The sequence below is a fragment of the Ictalurus punctatus genome, chromosome 4 (assembly GCF_001660625.3).
Source record: "Ictalurus punctatus breed USDA103 chromosome 4, Coco_2.0, whole genome shotgun sequence".
NCBI classification, from domain to species: domain Eukaryota; kingdom Metazoa; phylum Chordata; class Actinopteri; order Siluriformes; family Ictaluridae; genus Ictalurus; species Ictalurus punctatus.
Genome location: NC_071284.1, coordinates 9,634,062 through 9,661,500, shown reverse-complemented (window position 1 = coordinate 9,661,500; position 27,439 = coordinate 9,634,062). Strand labels below are relative to the sequence as shown.

The 27,439-nt window shown below is 39.5% G+C and overlaps 1 protein-coding gene across 1 annotated transcript in view; it reads left to right on the top strand.

Annotated features, from left to right (window-relative positions):
* cdh13 (cadherin 13, H-cadherin (heart)) overlaps positions 1 to 27,439 on the top strand; it is a 419,656-nt gene that overhangs the window by 287,443 nt on the left and 104,774 nt on the right. The window contains exon 8 of the mRNA XM_053677941.1: positions 354 to 532. Within this exon, the coding sequence (XP_053533916.1) occupies positions 354 to 532 (179 nt within the window). The remainder of the gene's footprint in view (positions 1 to 353; positions 533 to 27,439) is intronic.

Here is a 27,439-nt window from a genome sequence, read left to right as displayed (position 1 = left end):
TGACCGTTTGTGTTTGTTCAAATTTTTTGAGCGATTACTTTTATATATTGGCATTGCAAAACCACAGTTTGTTTGTTTTTTTACTTGATTTATCCACAACGGCCATCTTTGTATCATGGCACGCAAAAACTTTTTGGTAATACAGCTGTTTATGGAAACCTTAATATCTCGGCTCAGCATGGGCCTAGCTGATCTCTAGAGCACATCACGAGGTACAAGCACATATATAAATATTTTGCACATTCTTCTTCAGTGTTTTGCACATTCTTGTTCTTGTACAGATCCATTGTAATGTCAACATTTTGGAGTGGAAGGACAGAGTGATATTCCTAGGTTTTTTTTTTCTTTTCTAGGCACTACGGTGATGACGATGACTGCTTTTGATGCTGATGATCCCAACACGGACAATGCCGTCCTGCGCTACATAATTGTGAGACAGTCTCCTGAGAAGCCCTCACCAAACATGTTCTATATTGACCCAGAGAGAGGTGACATTGTCACTGTCATCTCACCATCCCTACTCGACAGAGAGGTGCGTGCATTATGGTTTCTTCCCACAAAATTCTGCTTTATTACACAGTGACCTTAAAAGAAATTTCCATCTTGAAATGTGTTTATATTGTAATATTTATGATTCTAATGTTAATTTGCTGGTTGGTGCTGGATTTTTGTTTTTCCCCTGAGAAGTCATTGCTAGAAATATTCAATTGCTTGCACATTTAGAATAGTGTTTAATCTCAAGCGAGATCTCAAACATAAACTATAACACTCAGGTTACTTTGTTTGCGCCGAAAAACAAAAGACTAAGAGCTTCTTTTCTCATGTACCTTTTTCAGCGATGTTCAATATCATATTTATGAGACATCCAGTGTAGAAATAGTGGAGACAGCAAACGTTGGGGTCAGAGTTTCAGAATGTAGTGCAGCTATATGATAGTTACACTGAATTGCATCAGAGACTTGGCTTGTTCACGATGATGTGCATAATGGTATTGATAGGTTATTAGTAATAACTTTATCTGTTTGAGCAGAGTGTACAGATGAGAAGGTGAGAGAACTGGACAGAAAGTAATAAAGCACTGCTGCATCACTCTCTTCAGGTAGAAATTAAGCAAGGGCTTAATTACAAGGGCTTGTTAGTGGGGAGTCAGAACTAAGACTTACATTGTTTTCAACCTGGATTCAAGCTGTAACATGGGAAAGCTTGTGTTATGTTGTGTTAACTACAATATAGCCCGCTAACTGTGATGAATGTATTTGCCTCCTCAAAACTCAAAAAGCTAACTGTATGGTCAGTATTACAAAGAAGGGCTAATTTGTTTACTGTTCATGTTATGAGCGGCCATGTTAATTTGAGTTCGCTTGCTGGACTCAGAGTTGAGAAGACCTTCCTGAGTTTCTGAGTTCAGAGGATGTTTTCTTTGGTTTTTACTTCTCAGGGGGTCAGAAATTCGGAGTTCTGAGATTTAGTTGAATGCAGCGTAAATCTAACTGGCACCATAATCAGCAGATAGTTGAGTGGAATCGTGTGGAATGTAGGAAATTGTTAACCAAAGTGAAAGTGGTCCAGCATGTCGATGAAAGAAGTTTAAGAAGAAAAAAACTCATTACAAAATGAATCTCAGGTGACACTGAAAATCGCATGTTGATTATAAAGCTTAGCATGCAAGTCATTCACGTTGGATTCTTCCTTTAAGAGATTCATTCATATTTTATTAACTAGCTATTGATATCCACATCGTGTATTTGCATATGATTCAGATTCCACCTTATTCCTTGTTGTTATTACTTATGTTATCTGCTTGTTTGATAGTTTTAGAGTCTGGGATTAATTGCTTGTGAATTCTGAATGTGGGTGTGGAGACAGGAGGAGTAGGTGTGTCTGAAATGCCGGTGCTATGCTGTTTTGTGGGTAGCTGGTGTTCGTGGTGTTGGAATGCTAATGAGCGACTGGAAGCAGTGTTTCCCGTGTCTCCTCAGCGGAGCGAGACAACGGCATGATTGCTTTTTCAGCAGGGTGACGAATGCAGGAACATCAATTCGGCCCGCTGCTGGAGAAGGAATATTAGCTGTTGTCAGACACTTAGAGCGTAGTTTAATTGAGGTTATACACACTTAGCCACCAGTATCGGCTGTGTCCGACAAGACCGACTGAAAACCCCGTTAGCCGGAACAGTGTACTTGCATGACATAAACATCAGTATGGGTGTGCATGTGTGTAAGTGTGTATCATGAAGGCTGATCGGTTTAAAATAAAATTTTTTTTTTTTAAAAAACAGAGTGTACTGATGCTGGTTTATAGTCATGTTATTTATAGTATTTCTGATATATTTATTTTACTGATATACAAGCCTGGATAGTTCTTTAGCTTTGAGTCCCATTTAATTTCCACTTTATTCCTGCTGATGCACAGCATTAGTCCCGCGATCTCTATTTCTGTTCCAGACATGCTCAGGGGTGTAACATGTGGCAGGTGTTGCACGCCACGTTCAAGGTGACATCCAATGGTTTAACTTGAGGAGGTGTGAAGTTTGTGCATGTTGAAATCTTTAGAGACATAAAAGTGCAAATTAAATAACAGGTGGTGTTTGGCTATTGTTGGCAACATTGAAGTGTTTCCTTCACAAGCAACGTAGGTACATAGTGAGCTATTAACATGCTTGACATTTATAAATGCAAGATGTAGCAGCTTGTGTGTTATTAAATAGCATGTCTAGGTGATTTGACTTCGCAGCAATTTCAAAGAGGTTGGGGAAAACATTGTGCTGCATTGAACTCCTTTCTGCACTCAGATTTTTTGACAAGTTATGCCATTTATGTTATTTAGGTGTACATCCCCCCCCCACATGAACACTTGGATCAATCGAAGGTTGTCGTTTCTGATATTAGATACTGACGGGAATGGTGAAGTATTTAAGTGTGGAGTGATTGTGTTCTACTTGTTATTCAGAACAGCACGCATGAGTAATGATGTGTTGGACATGAGTGTTTAAAACCTCTGTTAACATATCTGATGTAGCAGATTGTCAGCAGATGTGATTAACTGAGTAGAAACCTCCTCTGCAATCACTGACTAGAAAGCTTTCCCTATCACTAAATCATTTCTGTTCTTTGCTCAAGCCGGTAGAATACACACTTCTGTCTGCATTCGGTGACCTTTTCTTGCTGACATTACTTCTGCAGTCAGTTTTCAGGTTTGAGTGATTTTCAATACTCCACACCAAACATCATATAAGGCTCTGTCAGTATCTGATGTTTGGAGGGGACAAAGATGGGAGACTGACTACAATTACTTTCAGACTGCAGAAATTCCATCACTTCAGTTAACTTATACAAAAAGAAAGTAAATGCTAAGGCATTCTTACTGAGGTGCTACGTGTCTTTGATATGTAATTTATTTGATTCACAGCTTGGTAAAGCATGGTGAGTTTACAGACAGCTCACACTATTATAGTTTATTTCAGGAACAACCATTGTTATTTGCATTCTGAGCTGTCATTGAAAATCTATATAGCCTAATAGAAGCTCAAAAAAAACTTTAAAATGATTTCTACAAATGTAAAATGTCGTTTTACAGAATTTAGAAAATACCTACTTTATAGGATATTGATTTCTATGAGATGTGTAAGGAATGAAATTCTTTGGGACATGCTGATATAGGAAAATAATCAACAATGGGCTGATGTGACATGATCAAAGCAGAGAGCAATCATGGTGTTGATTATTCTCTGATAACAGCACATCCTGAAGGGTTTTATACTTCTTAAACCACAACGGTTTGCCAACAGTTACATTTTTAATTAAGTGCAGATCTACATGCCATACTTAAAAAAACCCCCAAACATTTATAGTTATATTTAATGCTGTGGCAATGTACATCCACAGAAAAATTTACTGTGGCAATGTACATCCACAGAAAAATTTTGTTTGCATTTGGCAGACAACCTTATCCAGAGCAACTTACAATTATCTAATTTTTTATAGCTCTGAGCAGTTGAGGGTTAAGGGCCTTGCTCAAGGGCCCAGCAGTGGCACTGGGATTTGAACTCATGACCTACCAATCAGAAGTCCAATGACCAAGCAGAAGTCCAATGTCCTAACCACTGAGCTACCACTTCCCAGTTATAATGGGTTAGTTATAGTCCATAAGTCAATCGATAAAATAATCCAAAATAATCAATAAAACACCTTGGAGTGTTTTGTACTTCTTATACCACGGCAATTTGTCAACTATTACAGTTATCCCTTTATTAAAAAATTACACCGTGTGCATACTATAATTTATCTGTAAAATGTGTAGTAACGGGTCATGTTGTGGAACATCCTCTGAAAACAAGTTAGTTCCCATTATCATTTTGTTACAGGAGCTTTTAATTAACCTATTTTTCCTCACTCTGAAACAGACAAAAATACACCCCCCCCCCCCCCCCCCCCGAAAAAAAAAAAAAGTGTTCACTAAGAAAAAAACTTTTCACTAAGAGAATGCAAAGTCCCCCATCTCCAAGTTGTAAAATTTTTATTTAAATTTAGAACTTCACCCCTGACTGTTACAAATTAGCTGACACTGGAGACACCTTCCAACATGTTTAAGTTGTTACTTAAGTCCCTGTGTAAGTTGTTAATACAGAAACTGTAATATTAGAATGAGCATATTGATATACACCTGTGATTTTGTCTTGCAGCTGGAACTACTGTCAAAGCTGTAGTTCAAAATTGATCAACACTTTCTGACCAATCAGAATCGGGAATTCAACAGCAGTGTGCTTCAAAGCATTAAGAGAGAATTATAGAAAGTGTGTCCAAGTCAAATATACTGTATGTCATTTCATAAACAAAAAACAATGCAAAAGTAAATTGTATGCCCTTTTAAAAAATCTCTGTGCTGTTTTCACTCAGACAAATGTACAGAACAGTACCATTGTTTGTCACTATATTCTCAGTGGAAAATGTTTTGTACATTTAGTTCCCTTTTATGTACATATATTTAGCTGAGTACATGAATGCAGTTTCCTCTAAATCGTTCTGATTTCTAGGTTCACAAAGACAGAACCTTGAAGGTATTACCTCAGTGACAAACAACGCTACCTTTGTACCTTTTTTCCAGAGAGCGTTGTTTCTGCAATAACGATCATGCTCACCTTTCGATGATTCATTATCATTTCTTATATTGTTTATTCAGACACACGCAGAAAGGATGTGTTTAATATCCTACACACGTTCTGTGTTATTACTACTTTAATATATGTTGTGTTAAATTATACAATAAATCTGTTAAAAAAAAAAGAAAACACACACAACGTGTTAAATTATCGTCCAATCATGTTGCCGACTGCGCTGCCGACGTCATCATTCAAAACTAAACTTGAAGTTTAGAAAGTGAACATTTGTTGCTTTGACCTTTTGATTGTGACAGCAGAGTCAGAGGCCTGAGGCGAGGAAACGAAACCACAGGTAAGTTAGCGTTCATCACTATTTTGTATTAATGCTGCTTAAAATGTCTGGAGAGTTTGTGATATTTAGGCAAGTAGCTCTCGAAAATTTATTAATTGCAAAACAGTAACTCAGCAAGTGATTAACTTTACCTATCGCAACGGCTTCAAAAGTGAATATTATGTACCACTTCCTCAGTATTGGTGTTACTCTACTAGTGTAATTTGTCTATATTGGCTGTGAAATATGTATGTATATGTAGGGATGAGTGACGCAAATGTACACACTCACTTGAGTTGATAACATTACTTAAGCATACAGCTCACAGTAATGTTAGAGTTTCCCATTACCTTTTTGAGAGTTAACGATAATATAGCATTACAGCTATTCACCATGATGTAATACAGAGAATGGGTTAATGTTAACTACATTTAGCAAGTGTTTTGTACAAGGCAAGCTGTAGTAATTAGCATTAGGAGGACAGGTTAGGGTCATGTTTCTTCATGTATTCGAAGAATGTTAATGTTAGTTAAGAGGTGTAGACAGTCAGTGGCTAACGGAACTTAGCTAGCTCAGTAATGTCGAGGCCAAAAGTTCTTCACAACCTTAACGTGACAAAAAGAGAGGTTGGGTTTAGGTTGTAATGCTTTTCACTATCTCTGTAATGTAGGTTATCTTAATTAGGTTGTACTGTGAGGTGCCAAATGCAGGAAAATAAATTTTCACAAGTTAGCTAGATTTTCCTGGTGAGTCTACAGTGCCATGTTGTTTATTAGGAGAGTGAATTTCACATTTACAAAATTACACAATTTGAGATTCTGTAACGCAATTTCTCAGTTGAAGCCCAAAGGCATTTGTCCGTATTTTATAGCTAACAACTAACCAGCACTCTTTTTACTCTTTTACAGCTTTTCAAATGGAAGGGAGTGGGACTCGTCTTCCTGGAGGGCCGAGAGATTTGTAAGAAGATGCATCAACTCCAATTCTTACATCTGTCAAATGTTTAAATGAGTTTAATGAATGTCACCTGAATTTCATGCAATTGTTTATTTATTTTGTGAGCATTTTAGTAGAATTTTAGCATATAAACAAATTGCATTTTAGGATCATTTTAGAGGAAAAAGTATAAATAGCACATCTCTGTGTTATTTTTTTAACACATCTTTGTGTAGAAATATTTAACACACAGCATGTGTTAAATGTACTAATAGTGTTGGGTCTGAGTCCACCTTTGATGAGTTCGAGTCGAGACCAAGTCCTTAACCAATCGAGTCCGAGTCCAAAAGGGGCCGAGTTGGACTCAAGTCCGAGTCCTTAATAGCCGAGTCCAAGTAGAGTCCAGCTGAGTCTAGAAAGTAATTCAGTTGAAAAAAAAGATTTGACATTGCAATTGTAAACTCAACACTGAGCTGTTAAATCAATATTTTAAACTTCACAAACCAATGGCAACATAAATGTAACAAAAAATACCACTATTACACTATTTTTCCATTGCCGTTTAATATTTTTATTTCATGTCATCAGCACCTCAACTAGTTTCCTATCAAAAATGGTTTCAAAGAAATAAAGGGATAAAGAGGTATATGTAGAACTTTTATTATATTACAAGTGAATGAAAATACAAATTAACCTTATTGTATCATGTCCTCCAGGGTTTCAATTATTTGATGACTCTCCCCCATGGTTATATAGGATGAGAGAGAGATTACAGTGTAGAGTTACATTTAGCAGCATGTCATAACAGCAAGTTTCATGCTTTTTTATTGCTTTTAAAGGGTCATGAAACCTCCCTCTTTCAGCTCAAGTCTACCTCTCAATGTTTTTGAGAAATGCAGCTTAAATGGGCATGGATGGCTATGCGAAGAAGGGAGGGGGAATGGGCATGGAAGTGAAGGGCAGGGGAGGAAGAGTGGGGCGAGCCTTTAGAACACTCAAAAAAAGATGGATAGTGACAAAGTTTGCAGATGAGCCAGCAGACTCTCCTCCTGAATCCCCAGGGCAAAATGGAAACACAATAGATAGCAGTGCAGGTCCTCTGCCCTATCTATTTAAACCATTAGCCCCTGGCGTGACTACAGAGGAAAACATAAAATAAAACCGGAGGCACCATGGATGGAGAAGTATCGGAATGGTAGCTAGCTGATAGGCTTGAGCTTTTCACGAATAAAAAGGTGAAGGTTCTTCCCTTCAATACAGACTCTCGTTGTATAGTTTTACGGCGCTTTAAGTGGTTTAATTACCTCAAAAGGCAAGTAAAACTGTCATGGTTAAAATTAGACACATACCTCATTTAAAGGGATGGAAAAGTCCTCGGGACTGAGTACCGCATCATTGTGTAGACACAAACTGCTTTCACAAGCAAGTCTGAAGCCCAGCTTTAATCAATTCTCATAGCTCTCCAGAATAAACACACTCGAACTCTTACACCACTAAAATAAATACCTGCGACCCATTTGAACGCCTCTCTCATTTACTACATCTGTAGGAAAGCACCACGTGCTTTCATGAATAACTAAGAGACAACATCTTCTCATAGTATAAGAACACGCAGGCTCATGAATAATTATGAGACACTAACACGTCATCGAAGTACTATAGTACATTGCCAGGTCACTGCCTGGGACGTGTGACAGGACGAGATTTTAACCAGGAAGTCGAAAATAACAGAAAAAAGCTCAAAATTAACAAGTGTTCTCCTACAATAAAAATTAACAGACGCTAAGATTGTCTTTTATGATGTGCGATACAAACACCTCTGTTAAAATCTCAACAAAATGTAGTTTAGTGTTTCATGACACTTTAATCTGTCTATGAATGACAACACACTAATTTCTGAGCACAGCTCTGTTCTTGTAACTTTTTTTTTTTTCATTTTAATTCCTAAACTGAAAAAAAAATCCCTATCAGCAGGGTTTATGATATTTACTACATTAAGAAGTACAATTCACATTTTACCTTTTAATTCAAGACTGGAATCACAAATGCTAATGTTTAGGGTGGGTGATATGACTACAATCTTATTTCACAATAACGATACGTTTTCTCAGGTAGATGTATGAGTAGTTTTCAAGTAAGAAATACTACAGAAAATGAATAAAGCAATTAAATGTAAAATAAGATAGAGTTCGTTTTTATTAAATTTACTGAAGTTATTCAGTCAAATGAGTGAGTGATTTTCTCTTTGTCTTTTGTTGTTTGATTAATATTAATGGCACAGACAGCAGCAGGTTTGTGTCAAGTTCTTGTGCCAAGTTCGAGTACAAATTTACCCGAGTGCGTGACAAGTCCGAGTTCGTTCATAATTGGACTCGAGTCCACGTCGGGGATTAAGTACCCCAACTCTATGTACTAACACACTGACTGTGTTGAAAGCAACACAAAATGTGTAGTCCTTAACTAGACACAGAGGTGTGTTAAAAATAAACCCATGATGTGTTATGTTTAACACATCTGTTTTAAGAGTATAGGCTCACATTGCTGATCTCACATATCTGCAGTCTTTAAAAAGCTTTAGAACTGTTTGCAAGATAGTTGCAGTAAGAAAAACATGTTTCTGCATATCAGTAGGTTGCTGTGATGCATGCTGGGATGTTTCACATTGCTAACACTTTGGTCATGGGGACTTTTCTGATTAGCAGCCTTTATATTTGAAGGTGCTATTAAGAGACTGTGTCTTTTGTGCCTATATACGATTTCTATGCTAATATCAAGAGATATTTATGTTTAATATACCAATATGTAGCTTAGAGTTCAGAGTGAGGTCGGTATATTAATGCTTTTAGCAAAAGCAATCAATGCCTTTCATAGAATACAGCAGACATGGAAGCTAAATGGGAAAAAATAATGGGGGGCACCAGGCTCCCCATTCAGGTACTATACAGCAGCACTGTGCGTGTGTATGAATAAGACAGAGAATAAAAAAGTGATAGTATATTGGTTCATTTTCATGCTTAACAAATCCTTCAGTCAAAATCTTGTGTGTGTCCTTTGGTGTGTCTTCTTGGTCCAAAAGTGACTGCTGCCATCAGGAAATACTTGAAACAGGATTTGTATACCTGACATCATGCAGAATGGTTCACAAATTACATGGCAATTAGTTTAGTTATTCAGGATCTGCACCTGCTTTTAAACACCTGTTGTCATGTCACCGGTAGTGCATACTAGAGCAGATGTTTTTGTTTTTTTAATTTCGCCAGTTACATGTGAGTATGTGTTTTTGTATTATACCAAATCCCTGCAGTCGACAAATTAACCATGATGTAGCTATATGCAGTAGCTGTGGTACATTTTCAACCATTTTTGCTTGCCACTTAAAACACTGATTGGTCAAACAATAAAAATAAACGATGTCTTCCGGATTGAATAGCATTACATTTACAGCATTTAGCAGACACCATTTATCCAGTGCAACTTACAGAAGTGGAGTGTGTGTAGCAATGGGGTGGTTTGCTTATTCACCCACAGTAATGTTTTCTTGACACTGCTATTTAGCTTGATTATACAGTCCATTTCCTACTCATGATCCAGGTCAAATCCACCATTTTTAAGTAAACCCCAAATGGCATCCTTTGCATTTTGATCACTCTCTGCTGTGTATTGGCTAAGAATGATGTCTTTACCTACTGTAGCACCCTAGCAGAACACCAGAAAATATGTGACTCATTGTAATTTTGTTGTATTGTTGTCACACAAACTGCTCTATATGTTCAGTAAATATTAAAGTATTAGCACATTTGGATGTGTTTAGTGGTCATCACTACACGTAAGGATTAGTCAGGAAGATTATTGGTACTTACCACATACAGGGGACTTCATTATGTCACTATGTTACAAGCAAGGCAATACTTCCATACAATATTTATGCAATACCTATAAATATATCATGCAAATCACCTGTTTCACTCAGTGGACATATTCTAGTTATGTTTTATTAAAAGTCACTGAAAAGCCTCTTCTTCACATTGCTCTCACACACACACTGCCCCCCAATCCCTCTTTCTGTCTCTCGCTCACACACACTCACAAGACATCCAATTAATCATGGGTCATAGCATAGTGATTTCACTCCCAGCAGCTTCGTTCAGCCAGATCCCAAACAGTCATTCACATGATAGCCCCTGCCTCTCGGCTGCACTCGCACACCAAATGGGCTTTTCAAACATGCTTTCTGGGCCTGCGCCTAATCTGATCTCCCCTCCACGTAATTGAATGTCAGTCGCCATATAAAGATTTTTTCCAGTCTTCAATTAGTGGCTCATTGTGGGTGTCAGGACGGCTAGACAAAACAGACAGCAAAATATTTACTCCTGCAGGTGGGGCCGGAGTTATTATAGCATTTCATCTATATGCAAATAGATTGAAAGCATGAGGGACCCTAGCATCACTTGATAACATTGCATTATTGTATTATTTGGTGGCACTTCACTGTTTAAAGTATATAAATTCCCATTCATTCAACCATTATCATGTAGAGATTGAGCTTCAGTTGGTTGCAAAATAGACTCGTAAGTGGAGTTGAGAACTGCTTCGGGCTCATGAAGTTGCCTTGGGTAGAGTTTCTGTATGTCCTTGCATATACTCATCTTCCTTTTTCTGGTACATTAGTAACTTTTACTGCTTTTACTTGTTCACATCATTTCTTATAAGACTTCGTGGCCAATTTAGTTATTTTCTCTATCTGTCCTTTTTGTCTGTCTGTCTGTCCATCTGTCACTCTGTCTGTTTATCTGTAGTACCCAAGGTTAATAGCACCTTTCATGAAAATAAGCACAGCTGAATATATACAATGCACCACATACATTTAGTGATTATTTTAGCTTAAACTCTGTATAGTTTATGTAAACATATTGTATTGTTATTATTATTATTATTATTATTATTATTATTATTATTATTAATAATAATAATAATAATAATAATAATAATAATAATAATAATACTATTACTACTACTACTACTACTACTACTTTAATACAAAAGGTTCTGCAAAACACTGGTTGTGAAATTATTCATGCCCCAGTTGACAATTAACCCTTGAACACTCGGGTTGTTAGCAACCCAGGATATCATCCAGTACCCTCCCCTTCGTTAATTTTTTCACATCAGACCTCCAACTTCTTATTATTTTTCAATCAAATTATCATCACCAATATAACAAGTATATAACAGTAAAAACTGTAAAATAATATATGTTTTATAATCCATTTTAAAGTCTTAAAGTTAAATTAGTTGAATTTCCCGACTTTACATCAATGTCCGTTAGCACTCTAGTGGTTCTCCAGTCTCAGAGACAGTCTCAGAGACACACTATGCTGTGGCGTTTCAGGTTTTCCCTACTGTCAACATGCTTGACACCTAATTATCAAGCGCCTCATGAGCTGGATCAGGTGTTGGGTTTAGGAAACTGTGCAAGGCCATAGGTCCCAAGGACTGGAGAAGTTTAGAGTGTTCTTTAAGGACTCTGGATAGATTTTTATCCTATTTTCTCCCCCGATTTGGTCATTTTCCAATTCCCACCCACCAGTCACACTCTCCCCTATCACATCACAGCTACCAACCGAGGAAGGTAACTTATGAAGCCAGCAAATGACTTTTTTTCCCCCTATCTGCTGCTCGTGCTGCATCACAGAGCAGAGTAACACACTTAGGCGAAAGCTCTATCTATCCACTTCTACATGCATGAGCTCACAGATGCTCGTGATTGACTAATGTCACTGTAATTGGCAGGGGTGTGAGAGTATACCATCCGTCCCAACCTGGTAGCAAGGCCAAGTTTGCTCTCTCAACTTCCAGCCATGGATGGCTGTGGCATCTCTGCGAATCGAGCCTAGAGCAAATGAATTTCTGTTGTGCAACTTTGGGAGCGTACTTTGAATAGTTAAATGTGTATATGATCCATTCATAAATGGCTTTACCTTGGATCCTTTTCGATAAGCCAAGTCAAGTGGCTTTATTGTCGTTTCAACGATATACAGCTGGTACAGAACACAGTGAAATGAAACAATGTTCCTCCAGGACCATGGTCCTACATAAAACCCCACAGGACTTACATGAGACTACACAGAGCTAAATAAGACCTACACATTTTTACATCAAGTGCACTTGTAAACATGTGCAAACAGCACAATATAATAAAGGAATAACAATATAATAAAAATGCTGTGAATGTAAACATAACATACTTATGACATAGTATTCAGCAGAATTATACCATAACAGATAAAGACTCTGTTAGGGTTGTACATATAATTGTTAAGCATTACTACAGAATAATCTTTAAAGGTTTCAGATATTGACACTATGATAGATGAGGGGTTCTCAACCTAGAGGTTGTATTATTATAAAAATGAAGTTGTGAGAGAAACTTGCAAGCCCTTCTTTTGCTTTATTTGGTTATTTTACAAAGGCATGCATGTCATTTTAACTGATTTGTACTATTTTGAGCCTAATATACTTGAGAATTGTGGAGCGACTCTGACTCAGTGGAACAACAGAAGTCAGGAAAACTTACACGAAGATATGCTGAGAAATTTATTGAATGTGGATTCACAAGCAGATTATTTATATTATATACTCAGGTTCATTTGCCCAAAAAAGTTTGAAAACCCCTCGTCTAGATTGCTATCCATCTAAAGCGGAATGTTTAGGGCTAAGTGAACTTTGATTACTTTGAGTGTAATTTAATTGAGACGTAGCATATGTAATATGGAGTTTACTTTAATTTAGCTCATTCGTTTTTGGAGTCTGTTCAGCATACTCAATTTATGCTACTCTCTCAGTTAAACATACAGTTTATCAAGTTTAACGGACGTTGGTGTGTGCAGTAGCAGTCTGGCAGCCCTGTCATCTGGTATGAGAGCGGCAGATGGAGTTCAGCTCCAGACAGTGATGAGAAATAGCATTCCCTTTTTCTCCTGGCCCTCTCTCTTACGTTCCCAACCCTTTCTCCTCTATCACGCCTCTGTCCACTTGCATTAGCAAGGAAATGAGATTCCACTAATTAATTAGATCTCTGAGTGCTAAAGATGAGGATTACATCCCAATGAAGGTTAGGAGTGTCAATCATGTGTTTTTTTTCTGTCCATGCTGCAAATTCCTGAAGATAAATTGAGCCCCATGGGCATGGTGGGTAGAAAAAAAAACGGGGCAAGTCGTTAATCTTTCTCTGTTATTAATTGAGTCTCGCTGAGCCACTCGGTCAATGAAGGTGTAAAACATCAGAGAGAAAGAAAATGAAGAAGGAATACTGCCCAATATGAAGAGAGGAAGACGGATGCCCAGAACGGACTGGAACAGAAAGACAGAAATCTGAAAGAATTTTTATATATATGTATATATAAATCAGTACTGATTTCAGGACATTTGCAAATGCATACAGTAAACATTAATGATGTGTGTAGTTCATTTAAATATAATATACTACTATTATTCATAAAAAATCTAAGTACATTGTTATTGATCTTATGGAAAATATACAAAATTAAACTACAGTTCATAATTATAAAATTGAAAGAATGCTTCCATTTTGCATGCCAACTGTTTGAAATGTTAATCAAAGTCATCAAGCTCTGGAAAACATTTTAACTCTGATAAACTGTGCACAATATCAGTGTGCCAACAATAATTAGGCTTTAAAGCATTATCTTAGCTGCTGCTCAAACAAAGTGGCATGCGAATATTAAATTGCAGTAGCATTGAGGCTAATCTAAACATTAAGTGAAGTATGCAGCCATTAAAGTAAGGAAATTAATATGACATTGCACTATTGCACTTGCAAGGACTTGGCAGCAACTCTGAAAGTTTAAATGATTAAAACACGTTATATATTTTTTTTATATATTCCCAGCAAAGTGCTGGGAGCAATCTCACTGCAATCTGTCTAGTGAACGCTGTAATATAATGAGCAATTGTAAGCATTTATGTAATGCGGGCAGGTAAGTGTGCAGCTCAGATTCTCTTGAGAAGACTTTTTAGTTGTTCGTTAAGAAAAATGGCCCCAATTACAACATACTCTGCCAATCTGAGAGGAAATGAAAGGCATGAGTGCTATAAATTTTTCTGTATTCTGGTCTGGGCAATAAAATTGCATTTGTGCTTTATTGGTGCTGTAAAACAAGGCTATGCTCGAATAGCGAGGAATAAAATGTGTGTGTGTGTGTGTGGTGGGGGGGGGGGGGGGCAAACTGAAACAGGGAGATAGTAAGGTCCATACAGAGTTTAATGCCACTGTTTCTTTCATCTCATAGATGGTTCTGAGTGTCCACTGAAGTGAATGGCTTTTGGAAGAACATCTCACCACAGTCTGCTCATTAGTTCTGCTCAGTTCACACACAAAGTGCCTCCTGTAACCTTGACTCCGTGTCCACTTCATGCTGTGTTTTGTGGCCTTACAGTGGTGGGTGGGAGTCAGAAGATTCAATCCTCATGCCTGTGTGGGCTGAGATAAGAACGAGGTCAGTGCTCCTCACATAGCGGACATTGCAGGATGGATGATAGGTAATGAATTGAGCGATGAGCCTCGTCTTTCTCTTACCGATCTGGGTGTTCAGAGATCCTCAGGTAGAGAATGTGAGAGACAGATGGAGGGAGAGACAGAAGGATACTTCTTGTTTCATTTATCAGCCTGACAGGAATGACATATTGAAGAGTAGAGCAGGGATTCAGTCAGGCCTGATCATTATGATTAGGTCACACGGGTGACACACTAAAATAGCAGTAATGAGGGGATCGTGAAGTTTATAACCTGAGACACTTATTTGACATTTTTTGCAAGTGTCACTTCCCTCCAGGTTTGGTTTTAGTATGTCTTATACATTACCCTGATGTGTCCATGAGCATCTACTTGAAGTCAGCGTTAAAATTGCAGGACTTTATAATCTGTTGCAATGAATGAACTGCTTAGGGTGCTTAAACTCATGCAGTATTTAGTGCATTTGAATCAACCCACAGTGCATTTTCATACTGTCGATAAAGATGATCACATTTAAGTGTGGATCAAACCTTCTCCGAGACCATCTGAGTGAGGTGACATCAATCTGGTTTCAAGTGAATTCAAGTGGAGTTCAATTGCTGTGAGAAAGGGATATGACGCAAAGCCTAAGGCCAGAGATGTAGCACTGTAGCACAAAATTAATAAAAAGAAAAATAAATAAATAAATGCTGGATGTGACCAAACAAATTAAAAGTAGATAATTACATTATTATCTAATCATTGGCTATCTAAGCATTGGCTCTGCATACTCTGTGTGGTTTCTATGTGCACTTAGCAAAGCTTTGTTTATATTTATCTTGAAAGAGTACATTTTAAAACTCAGTCAGTTTTTTTCTCTTTTTTTTAAATTATGGGCAGTGTGAAACCATTCAACCAGCCATTTTCTATAATGCTTATGATACACACAGTTGTGGGGGAGCCTTGAGTCTATCCCAGGGGACTCGGGGCAAAGGCAGGGGGCACCCATCCCAGGGCACAATCGGACACACACTCACACATTTGAAAATGCCAGTCAGTCTACGACGCATGTCTTTATGTCTTTGGCCTCGGGAGAGGAAACCAGTGTACCTGGAGGAAAGCCCCAAAGCACAAGGACAACATGTAAGCATAAATCTGGGTAACTGCACCATGGTATAAATTCTGAATGAAAATAGATTTAATTGAAATCATATGAAAATGAGTAAAATTTCACCTTAGTTTTAAGTATGTTAAATATATCAGACTGGTGTATATTTTTTGTAAGTTAATATTACAGTAACATCAATTTAAATAAACTATTGTCATCTATAATGATAACTTTGTAGACATTAAAGAAAGACTGTGTGGGTGTGTGTGTGTGTGTGTGTGTGTGTATATGAGTGTGGGTGTGGGTTGCTGTTGTCCTGATCCATGATTCATCAACAGAAAATCATCTTCTGTGCTCTGACAGATGAGGAAGCTCTTAAAGATTATGTGTTTTTGAATGACTGATGGCATGACACTTGCCAAAATACCATGGAGACCTTTTTAAAATTCAAAATTCCAAAAATAATCTTGAGAAGGCAGGCTTTATCAGTCTGACCAAACATGGGTCTGAAATGGCAAAGAAGAGAGAGGAGGAAGAAAAGGAGGGATAAAGTGTGGCTTGTTGGAAGTGCGCTGGAGGCTAAGGGCTACATTAAGCATCTGCAAGCTAATGGTGGCACAGAGCCATTTGCACATCTCCATAACCTTTTCTCTTTGTTTCTTTCTCAAATATGCACTCACTCACTCACTGTCCACTTTATTAGAAATGCCAGTAACCCTGCTCATCAATCAGCCAATCATGTGGCAAGAGCTTCAGTTAATGCTCCAATCAAACCTAAGAATGGGGGAAAAATTGACATCTCAGTCACTTTCACCCAGGTTGGATGGTTGTTATTGCCAGATGGGCAGATCTGCTGGTCTCCAGAGGTTTTTCACACTCAACATTTTCTAGAGCAGTAGTCAGCAAACGTCAAACAAAATCTAATACACCTGTTTTAGTTGATCAAGAACTTCTTAAGGCAATGATTGGAAGGGCAGGTGGGCATGATGATTCAGGAACAGGGTTAGTGAGCACTGTTTACACAGTTTACACAGAGTTTACACAGAATGGTGCGAAAAACAAAGAATAACCAGTGAGTGACAGCTCTGCAGGTAGAAATGCAATGTTGATGAGAGAGGTCAATGGAGAATGGCCAGAAAAGCAACTGCGAACGAACATGTCGACCCTTGAGATGGATGGGATACACCAACAGAAGACCACATCAGGTACCTGTCTGCCATGAACAGGAATCTTAAACTACAATGGGCAGTAGCACATAAAGCTAAACATTGCTTGGTTTTTTCCAGTCTTCAACTCTTCACTTTCTGTCCAGTTGATTTTTGTTTTCCAGGTGTATTTCCATAGCCAATATGTAGTTTTGTTTTTATGATTGTTGTGGCCAAAAATGCTTGTTCCCTTTCAAAGGGAACGCTATGTTGTGGAGCTTCACTCTCCATGAAATTGTTTTGCGTGGTCTTTCACAGTGATGTTTGTTGGTAAATGAGAGATTTTAGCTATTCTCATGTTTTACACACGTGAATCGAAGAGGGTTTTGGCTGAATGTTTGTTGTGGTGATGTCACATGATGCGTCTTGGCCCAAATTAAATTTGTTAATTTGTGCGACTGCAAAATCTCAACATCCTGGAGGAACTGCGTTATAATTTAGTGAGATCTAACTCTCTGTTTGTATGATGTAGAAAAGTGTTAAGTGTGTGCCAATATTTGGTAGACCTTTTTCTGAGATTTTCCCTCCTAGAGAAGGTTCTGCATGCTGTACAACTCTACAGTGAAGTGTTTTTCTTTGAGAGAGGGGATTTAAGTGGAGCTTCTTTAGGAAGCCAAGAAGTCTTAACTATTCAAAGAATCCTTTTTCTGACAGTGTAGGCCCCAGCGGAAAGCTGGAAATGATGTGGATGATAAGTTAGTTCTGCTTAGAACTTAAATTTGTAAATATAAATTTTTCCTGCTATTTTACACAGTTATTTAATAAAAATGCAAAGATCTGTATTATTGATGTCATTTGAAGGAAGTATATGAAGAATTGGGCATGTATTCAGAGATAAGATTTTGGATAAAATTTCATAAAACTAAATAAACAAGTAGGAGAGACTCAACATTTACATGGATTACTTTACTTTTTCAATTCTTCTTCTTCTTCTACAAAATCTGCAGCTTAAAAAAAACTAAATGCTGCATTTTGGTTATTGAGATTAAGCTAGACTTACATTTCTTCACAATATTAAGACAGATATGTGTATGCGTTTGAGTTTATGTGTGTATGTGAGGGAAACATCGCTAATTAAGCATTATGGAGAAATCCTTCATTGTCATGCCTTCTCCTTATTGATATGGATATAATGTCACTGTCGTCCATTATGATCACCTCGGAGCGTAAAAGCCTCAGTCTTAAATCTGCACACACATCAAAGAGTGCTCTTTATAATGTCAAATGTTCAAAGGGCAAGCATACTGATATCAGGACAGGCATGCAAGAGTTCACCATTTAACTCCATAATTATTAAAGCTCTTTCTGACAGCGCTGAAATTTATTTCTGCTTTACTAAAGCCAAACATCCATCCATCCATTTTCTGAACCGCTTGTGCTACTGGGTTGCCGTGAACCTGGAGCCTATTCCAGGGAGCAGTGGGCACAAGGCAGTGTGCCAACCCATCGCAGGGCACACTCACATGCACATTCATACACTATGGACACTTTGGACATGCCAGTCAGCCTACCATGCATGTATTTGGACTAAGGGAGGAAACTGGAGTACCCAGAGGAAACCCCCACAGCACAGGGAGAACATTCAAACTCCGCACACACAGGGCTCTGGCAGGAATTACAACCCCCAACCCTGGAGGTGTGTGCCCTAAAGCCAAACATGTGATCTGATATAGCTAGGATGTGGATGAAGACTTCTCGAGCTGGACTTCAACTGCCAGATATACTGAGGTAATGGAAAAGAGCTTGACCCAGTCATGGGTTAAAATAGCTAATGGAATTTAGAAGATACTGAAATGCAGGAGACGATGAAATGAATGCTGGGTTATGGAGGTGATAGTCAATATTCTCTGAAAGCACTGTTCTCTGGAAGTGTCTCTGGGTCCATTCCTAATGTTGTTGCATTTGTTCGCAAGAAAATATATACTGTGTGTGTGTGTGTGTGTGTGTGTGTATATATATATATATATATATATATATATATATATATATATATATATATATATATATATATACACACACAAACACATACATACACGCATACAGTATAAAAAAATTGTCTTTATTGTTTAACCTTTTGATCTTTTGTTCAGTAAATTCACAAAAATACTCTGCTTTCATGGATATCAAACAATTGTAAAGAAAACACAGGTTTATAAAAAAATATATATTTGTTAAATATTAATGTGCAACAATTATTTGCACCCTTTTAGTCAGTACTTTGTGCTACCTCCGTTTGACAAGATAACAGCTCTGAGTCTTCTCCTATAATACCTGATGAGGTTGGAGAATACATGGCAAGGGGTCTGAGACCATTCCTGAATACAGAATCTCTCCAGATCCTTTTTTTGAGGTTCACACTGAGGGACTCACATCTTCAGTTCATCCCACAGGTTTTTTGTGGGTTTCAAGTCAGGGGACTGGGATGGCCATGGCAGGACCTTGATTTTGTGATCAGTAAACCATTTTTGTGTTGATTTTGATGTATGTTTTGGATCATTGTCCTGATGGAAGATCCAATTATGGCCCATGTTAAGCTTTCTGGCAGAGGCAGTCAGGTTTTCTTTTAATATCTGTTGATAATTGATAGAGTCTATGAAGCCATGTATCCTAACAAAATGTCCAGGTCCTCTGAAAGAAAAACAGCCCCACCATATTTAACTGTGGACATGAAGTACTTTTCCATATGGCTACCTCTCTGTGCAACAAAACCACCAAAACCCACCATCTCTACCTATTGTTAAGAATTACTAAAGGAATGTGTCACCTCATATTTATACCCTGTGAAACAGGAAGTCAAGGTTGACAATTTCCTGTTCCAATCACCCAGGTGTACTAGAAATGTCAAATATCAAGAGGAATATACCTCAAATATATTTTTCTCATGAATTCATAGGAGTGCCAATAATTGTGCCACTGTATTCTTTGCTTATATTTACCAAGGGTGCCAATAGTGGAAGGCACTATATAGCAAGCAATAGGTATTAGCAAAGACAGTCCATAGGTAAAAAGTGTTGTCCATAGGCCAAAGTATTGTTGTGTGTAGGATGAAAGTAGAAATCTCCTGTTTGTATGACTTTTTGTAACCTCTATTTTCAACCAGATGCCCTGTGACCTATAACTTTAGAACACATTTTAGAATAAATTGTTTGTTCAATACAAATATTTCATAGTTGGTTACATCCTTATTCAGCTTGGTGACGGTCATCTTGCTAATTCACCTTTGCTGGCATTAATTAGTCATTCCTGACAGTTTTTGCTGCTGTACCTTGCTGCTGAAACACCAAGAATGTTAAAGATAATGAAAGTGAGCAATAGGGTCAAAACCTCTCTTTCTCTCTCTCTCTCTCTCTCTCTCTCTCTCTCTCTCTCTCGCGCCCCCCTCTCTCTCTGATACACACACACATACACACACACACACACACGCAGCAATTCCGAGTCAGCATACACAAATATAAATGCGCCCACTCATTCATCTGCACATAGCTGTCAAAAATCATATAATTTGTTGTCTATTAAGACTCAAGACATGAAAATTTGAAACTTGCTTTTGTCCATTTTGACAATATATAGAGTGGGGGATAGAGGATAAGGATAAGGCAAAGGGATGAAAAGTGAAAATACTTGGGGGGGCAACATACAATGAGAGAAATTGAGGGAGAGAGGACTAAAAGAAAATTGAGATATTGAGTGAAAGAAAATGGATGAACGGAGATGGCATATTCAGGCCTGGACAGCACAAGAGATTCTGAGAAAATGTCAAGGCAAGAGGAGACAAGAGCGAGAAGAGGTGAAAAGGGAGAGATGAGAAGGAGTTTTGTGCATAGGTACATTGTAGGTTGCTATATGGCGCCCACATGTTTGCATGGCTTAAACATATCAATACGTGCACCCTGTTGAAATCGTGATATAATGTAGTATAGGAGATGTGGTCAAGCTAGGAAATTTTCAACAAAAGAAAATCAACATGGATTGTAAGTGCAAGAAAAATGTACTGGATAAATATAGCATTTATTAGCCAAAAAATTCATTTAAAAGCAAATAAGCATGTGTGGAGATGGAGCGCTTCGGAGTTTATGCTGCTCATTATACAGAATGTTTACTAATGATCACCAGTTACAATGAAGCAGAAATTTGAAAAAAGCAGGAAGGCTCATTACAGTCCTGAATGCTCCCATTTTGTTGACTGTCATCAGTGCAGTACCTCGAGGTCGTGCCAAAAGCCCCAGGAAGCCCCACAGTTAGCAATATGGCCCGAAATGTATTAACTGGATTTAAGTCAGAGTGAAAACAGTGCTTAGTGTCAGCATTGTGCACTTAAAGCCAATCATGTTGAATTGGCATGTTTGATTTGCCTAATTTTTAATTAAAAACCTTTTTTTTTTTATTTCACTCCATTTTAATTTCAGTCAGCTTTGTTTTGTTTTTTTTGCTAGATCATGTGTACTTGTAATTGAACTTTTCCCCATGTTCCCAGTGGCATTGCAATGGAGACAGCAAGCATCGCGGTACTGCAATTTGCCGTTTTAAACGGCTCTCTGAAGTGTTTGTTACAGCTAGATTATTGACTTGGAAGATGAGGGACCTTTAAAATCGTTGCTCACCTTTGCTTGTTAAACTGGTACTTCATTGTTTTTTTTTTGTTTGTTTTTTTTTTTGGGGGGGGCAGGTGTTCCTCCTGTCCATTTTGATATAAATCAATTATGTCTCCTTCACTTTGCTGTTGTTGTTGCCAAATTGCAGCAGCACAACACTGTGAGCACTTTGTAACTTGCTGTGAAATTATGAGCCTGCTCTGGCACTTTTAGCCATCATATCCAAGCATGTCTCAACAAAAAAGGAAAAAACAACAGTTGTTATCAGTGCCTAGTGAGCACTTGAGAATGTGGTCCTGTACCGGCCATTATTGTCCGTAATTAGAAACTAACTCTGCTATGTTGACGTGACGTTACTCTTGTGGATTTTCTTTTATGCGCTGATCAAATTTTTTACCTTCTTTTTACTTCCTTAGTTCGGCAGTTCTGAGAAAAGGAAAGTGCTTCCACCCTTTTTGTAGAGGTGAGAAAAAGGAAATGGGAAATAAAAAATTCGTGGGTTAAAAGAAAAAAAAAATCTCTCCATTAAGGGGCTAAAATGTAAAATTTGCCACTCATGACCTGATCTGGATTTATATGTATGCTTTTTATTTAATGACTGACATTTAAAAGATGCAGAAAGCACACTCGTTATTTCACTATGAATGTTTGTGAGCTCTCACCAAGTGGAAAACTGTTTCCTGTACTAATGTTCACACATAACTCCATCCATCCATCCATCCATCCTTTTTCCCCGCGTCTTATCCTACACAGGGTCACAGGGGGCCTGGATCCTATCCCAAGGATCTTGGGCCACAATACACACTATGGACAATTTGGATATGCCAGTTAATCTACAATGCATGTCTTTGGACTGGGGGAGGAAAACAGCACAGGGAGTACATACAAACTCCGCACACACAGGGCAGAGGTGAGAATCGAGCCCCCAACCCTGGAGATCTGAGCCAAACATGCCCCCCCCCCCCCCACACACACACACCCTTAACTAAAAGGAATGAACGTTTTTTCAAGTGATAAGATGATAGGATAAAAGCAGCCTATGAATGGCACTACTCTCTATAATACTGTCCCAAACTGTACAGTATGTGATTAATAGCCTGTAGGAACATGGTTATCTATTTCTCCTTCTTTGCAAATGAAATCATTGAAATGATATCTTGAGCTTTAGTTGGCAAGTGAAACTGATAAATAAATAAATAAAGACAGGTCCATAATTGTTTAAAAAAAACAACATTAATTGCTCACAGTACATTTCGGATATAAATGCAGCTTCTCTTACAGTAAACATAAAGATCCATGGGCTAATTGAAATAATTAAGCAAACCTTTCATAAACTAAATGCATAAATTTCCTTTGTATTTCCAAACAGAATTTTGTATATTTTCATATCCAAATGATTAACCTCCTTATTATTGCAAATGCATTCATATTAAGTGACTAATTAGAAATAATATTAACCTGAACTAGAAATTAAGTTAAATTGAAATGCGATTATTGTCACAATCTCCTCTTCTGGGAGAGCACTTGGAGAGACGGAGGGTGCGCGCATGCACAAGCTACGTGCACGAGCACTCAGCGAGGACATGCTCTTCGGATGTTGATAACCGTGACATTGGTTACTGTGGACACGTGCGTTTGTTTTGTTTCTGTTCTGTCTCCTCCCTGTTCTGCCATTGGTTGTTGTTCGAGGGTGTGGCTTCATTGTTTTCAGCTGCCAGCACTTAACGCTAATACACCTCACGGAGTATTAGATATAGTTAAAATAGTTAGATAGTTAATGTTATGTACCTTGATAGACTTAGTTTAAATTTTAGATTAGTTCATTTAGTCCATGCTGGTTTTTCTACTCCCAGTTCATAGTACTAGTTCATGTTTCTTGTTTTGTGTTTTGACCTTGTTTTCTGTGACTGCGACTTCGATTCTTGCTTTGCCCCGTTTATGCCTGTTTGCCGATCGCCCGACTCACTGCCTGTTTTTGACCACGCATCTGTTTCACGTTTTGGATTTGTCGGCTTGCCTCCTTAAATAAAAACCTCTTTACCTGCGCTTGCTTCCATATTCTACTCCCTTACGTCTCACGATGTGACAGAATACTCCTCCGAAACATGGAAGCAGCAGGAGAACGAGGAGAGCATCACGGCAGTAAATATACGGATTACTGGCCATGATTCTTATCAGTGCAGTTTCCCCAGAGGACTGCCTCCGAACTCCCACCTGAGACATATGGGTTAGAGAGCTACCCGATGATGTTCCTGTGCCACTGCCAAATGTACTTCTGTAGCCTGCCATATCCCAAGCCTGACAAGAAACAGTGGCTTGGGTTCTTAGTGTCCTGGTTTTGCGGCCCAGCCCGTGACTGGGGAGAGCACGCAGCCAGGGCAGCTACACGGCCTGGATTTACTGGGGTGGAGCGTCAATGGGACGACCCAGGCTGACCCTCCATTTCACCTCTATTACAAGTGGATGGACATGGCAGAATCTGCAGATTTGCTTCAGGTTCCGGCCAACGTGGTGGAGGTGACACCGATCTGCATGGCTGAGGCTGCTGGAAAGAGGCTCAGCTGTGGTGTCCTACATGCATGAAACTAGGTAATCCGGAATCATTTTTCTGCTATCAGCGATGCTTCAAGAGCAGCTGGCATAAACACAGACGGCTACACAAGAAAGCACCTGCAGAGCTCCAGCCCGAGGTCAACTTGGCGACCTCAGAGCTCCAGCTGGAGACCCACGAGGCGGTCTCGTATGCCGAGCTCCAGCCAAAGGTCAACGTGGCGACCTCAGAACCAGAGCTCAAACCTGAGACCCATGAGGTGGTCTCACCCGCAGAGCTCCAGCCAGAGGTCAACGTTGCACCCTCAGAGCTCCAGCTTGAGACCCTCGAGGAGGTCTTACATGTTGAGCTCCAGCCAGAGGTCAACATTGCACCAACAGAGCTCCAGCTTGAGACCCTTGAGGAGGTCTCACATGTTGAGCTCCAGCCAGAGGTCAACGTGCCTACCTCAGAGCACCAGCTGGAGACCCACGAGGCGGTCTCCTATGCCGAGCTCCAGCCAGAGGTCAACGTGGCAACCTCAGAACCAGAGCTCAAACCTGAGACCCATGAGGTGGTCTCACCCGCAGAGCTCCAGCCAGAGGTCAACGTGGCACCCTCAGAGCTCCAGCTTGAGACCCATGAGGCGGTCTTGCATGCTAAGCTCCAGCCAGAAGTCAACGTGGCGACCTCAGAGCTCCAGCTTGAGACCCACGAGGAGGTCTCAGCACCTGAGCTCCAACCAGAGGTCAAAGTGGCGAACTCAGAGCTCCAGCTTGAGACCCACGAGGCAGTCTCGCATGCTAATCTCCAGTCAGAGGTCAATGTGGCAACCTCAAAGCTCCAGCTTGAGACCCACGAGGCGGTCTTGCATGCTCAGCTCCAGCCAGAGGTCAACGTGGTGACCTCAGAGCTCCAGCTTGAAACCCACGAGGCGGGTTTGCAAGCTGAGCTCCAGCCAGAGGTCAACGTGGTGACCTCAGAGCTCCAGCTCAAGACCCTCAAGGAAGTCTCGCATGCTGAGCTCCAGCCAGAGGTCAACGTGGCTACCTCAGAGCTCCAGCTTGAAACCCACGAGGAGGTCTCAGCACCTGAACTCCAGCCATAGGTCAACGTGGTGACCTCAGCCCCAGTGTTTCAGCTGGAGACCCATGAGGGGGTCTTAGTGCCAGAACTACAATATAAGGTCACGTTCCTGCTAGACGTCAACGAGGTGACCCCCCAATCCTAACAAGTTCCTGTCCCAGGCCGATGCCGAAGTCATTAATGACCAAGTTCTGCTCACGTCCGAGTCCGCTGACACGGATGACTAAGTTCCGCTCACGACCAAGTCTGCTGACGAGGATATCCAAGTTCTGCTCACGTCTGAGTCTATTGACACAGACAGCCAAGTTCTGCTCATGCTCGAGTCAGCTGGCACGGACGACCAAGTTCTAATTGAGCTCGAGTCCACTGAGGACATCACTCTGCTCACCTGTCATGCGGAGGACGTCGCATGGTTCCATGTGGTACTGCTGTGAAGAACCATTTGTGGGTTCTTTAAAGCACCAGTAAATAGATGGTTCTCTAAAGAACTTGAGAGTAAAAGGTTCTTTGTGTAACTTACAAGGTTTCTCCAATGGCATCAAGTTGGTTTGGTTTTAATCATTTCTTTCATTTGGTTCTAATTGGAACATTTGTTTTTAAGCGTGTACATGCTTTTCATATAGTACTGAAGAAGTGGGTTGAATGCAATTAGATACTTTCAGCAACTTGTCATGTTCATCACTTCTCATTTCTTTACACCTTTAATTACAGGTGTCACAGTTGGAGGCGGAGGTGGATGTAAGTGCAGATTATGTTTAATAAAGTTTAAAAACAAAATACAGAACAGTATCTATAAAACTTGTAGTAAAAACAATAAGGCTAAGAATAAACATAAACCAAAGACCATAAACACAGCAACAGAAACAACAGCAAAGAAGGACAAATGCAAGACAAGGAGTGCAGTGCAAACTGTGACTATATATACACACACACATACACGAGTACTCATTAATATCAGTATGAATCAGGTGCAGCTGGTCATGTGACAGAGATGCAGTGGGATGCAGTGGCTGCTGGGAACTGTACTACTGAGTTCGTTCAAGCTTATCCATGACAGAGCCCCCCTTTTATGCACAGCTCCCAAAGCGCGTAATAGGTTCGGGAGGGGGTCCTGGATACCGAGACTAGAGGTCCTTAAGTGTTTCAAAGTTTACTTGAGGGTTATCTCTCGCAGGCCCATAAAGCGGACACTTGACGTGTTTTCTGGGGTACAGATGCGAGACGGTCTCTTCTGTACCTCAGAGGCATGATGCGATATCCTCGGCCTGGCTTGGGCATGGAGCGATTGTCACTACGCATCCAGTGAGGAGAACGAAGCTCAAGGCGGAGCCTGACGGGGAGCAACGTTAACCATGGAACTATAGGGGGAGCGACGCTCTCCGCAAGGTCAGAGGGGGGAGCGATGTGGAGCAGGAAGGTGGAGTGACATGCGGAATAAAGCAGAGAAACCAAGTAACGTCCTGACCAGAAAAAATCTGCTGCATGCATTTTACAGTCTTGCATACTGTCACGATTGGAGGCGGAGACGGATGCAAGTGCAGATTAAGTTCAGTAAAAATACAAACAAAACACAGAACAGTGTCTATAGAACTTGTGGCAAAGACACTAAGGCTAAGAATAAGCATAAACCAAAGACCATAAGCGCAGCAACAGAAACAACGGCAAAGAAAGACAAACAAAAGACAAGGAGTGCAGTGCAAATTGTGACTATATATACACACATACATACACACGAGTGCTCGTTAATATCAGCGTGAATCAGATTCAGGTTCATGTGATGCAGTGGGGTGCAGTGGCTGCTGGGAACTGTACTCCAGAGTTTGTTCCGGTATATCCATGACAACGGGCAACTGCTTCTTCCTTTTTTTTTTGTTTGTTTTTTCTTTTCTTTTTTTCTTAGAGGTATATTTTTATGTAACTCTTCTCATGACTCTCAATAGCGTTTTGCTTTGTGTTTAGCCTTTCTGACTGCAATAATTAACTTTTGTGCCAGTGTGCATGATGTAGGCTACGAGTACATGGCAAGTCTCATGAATTTTTT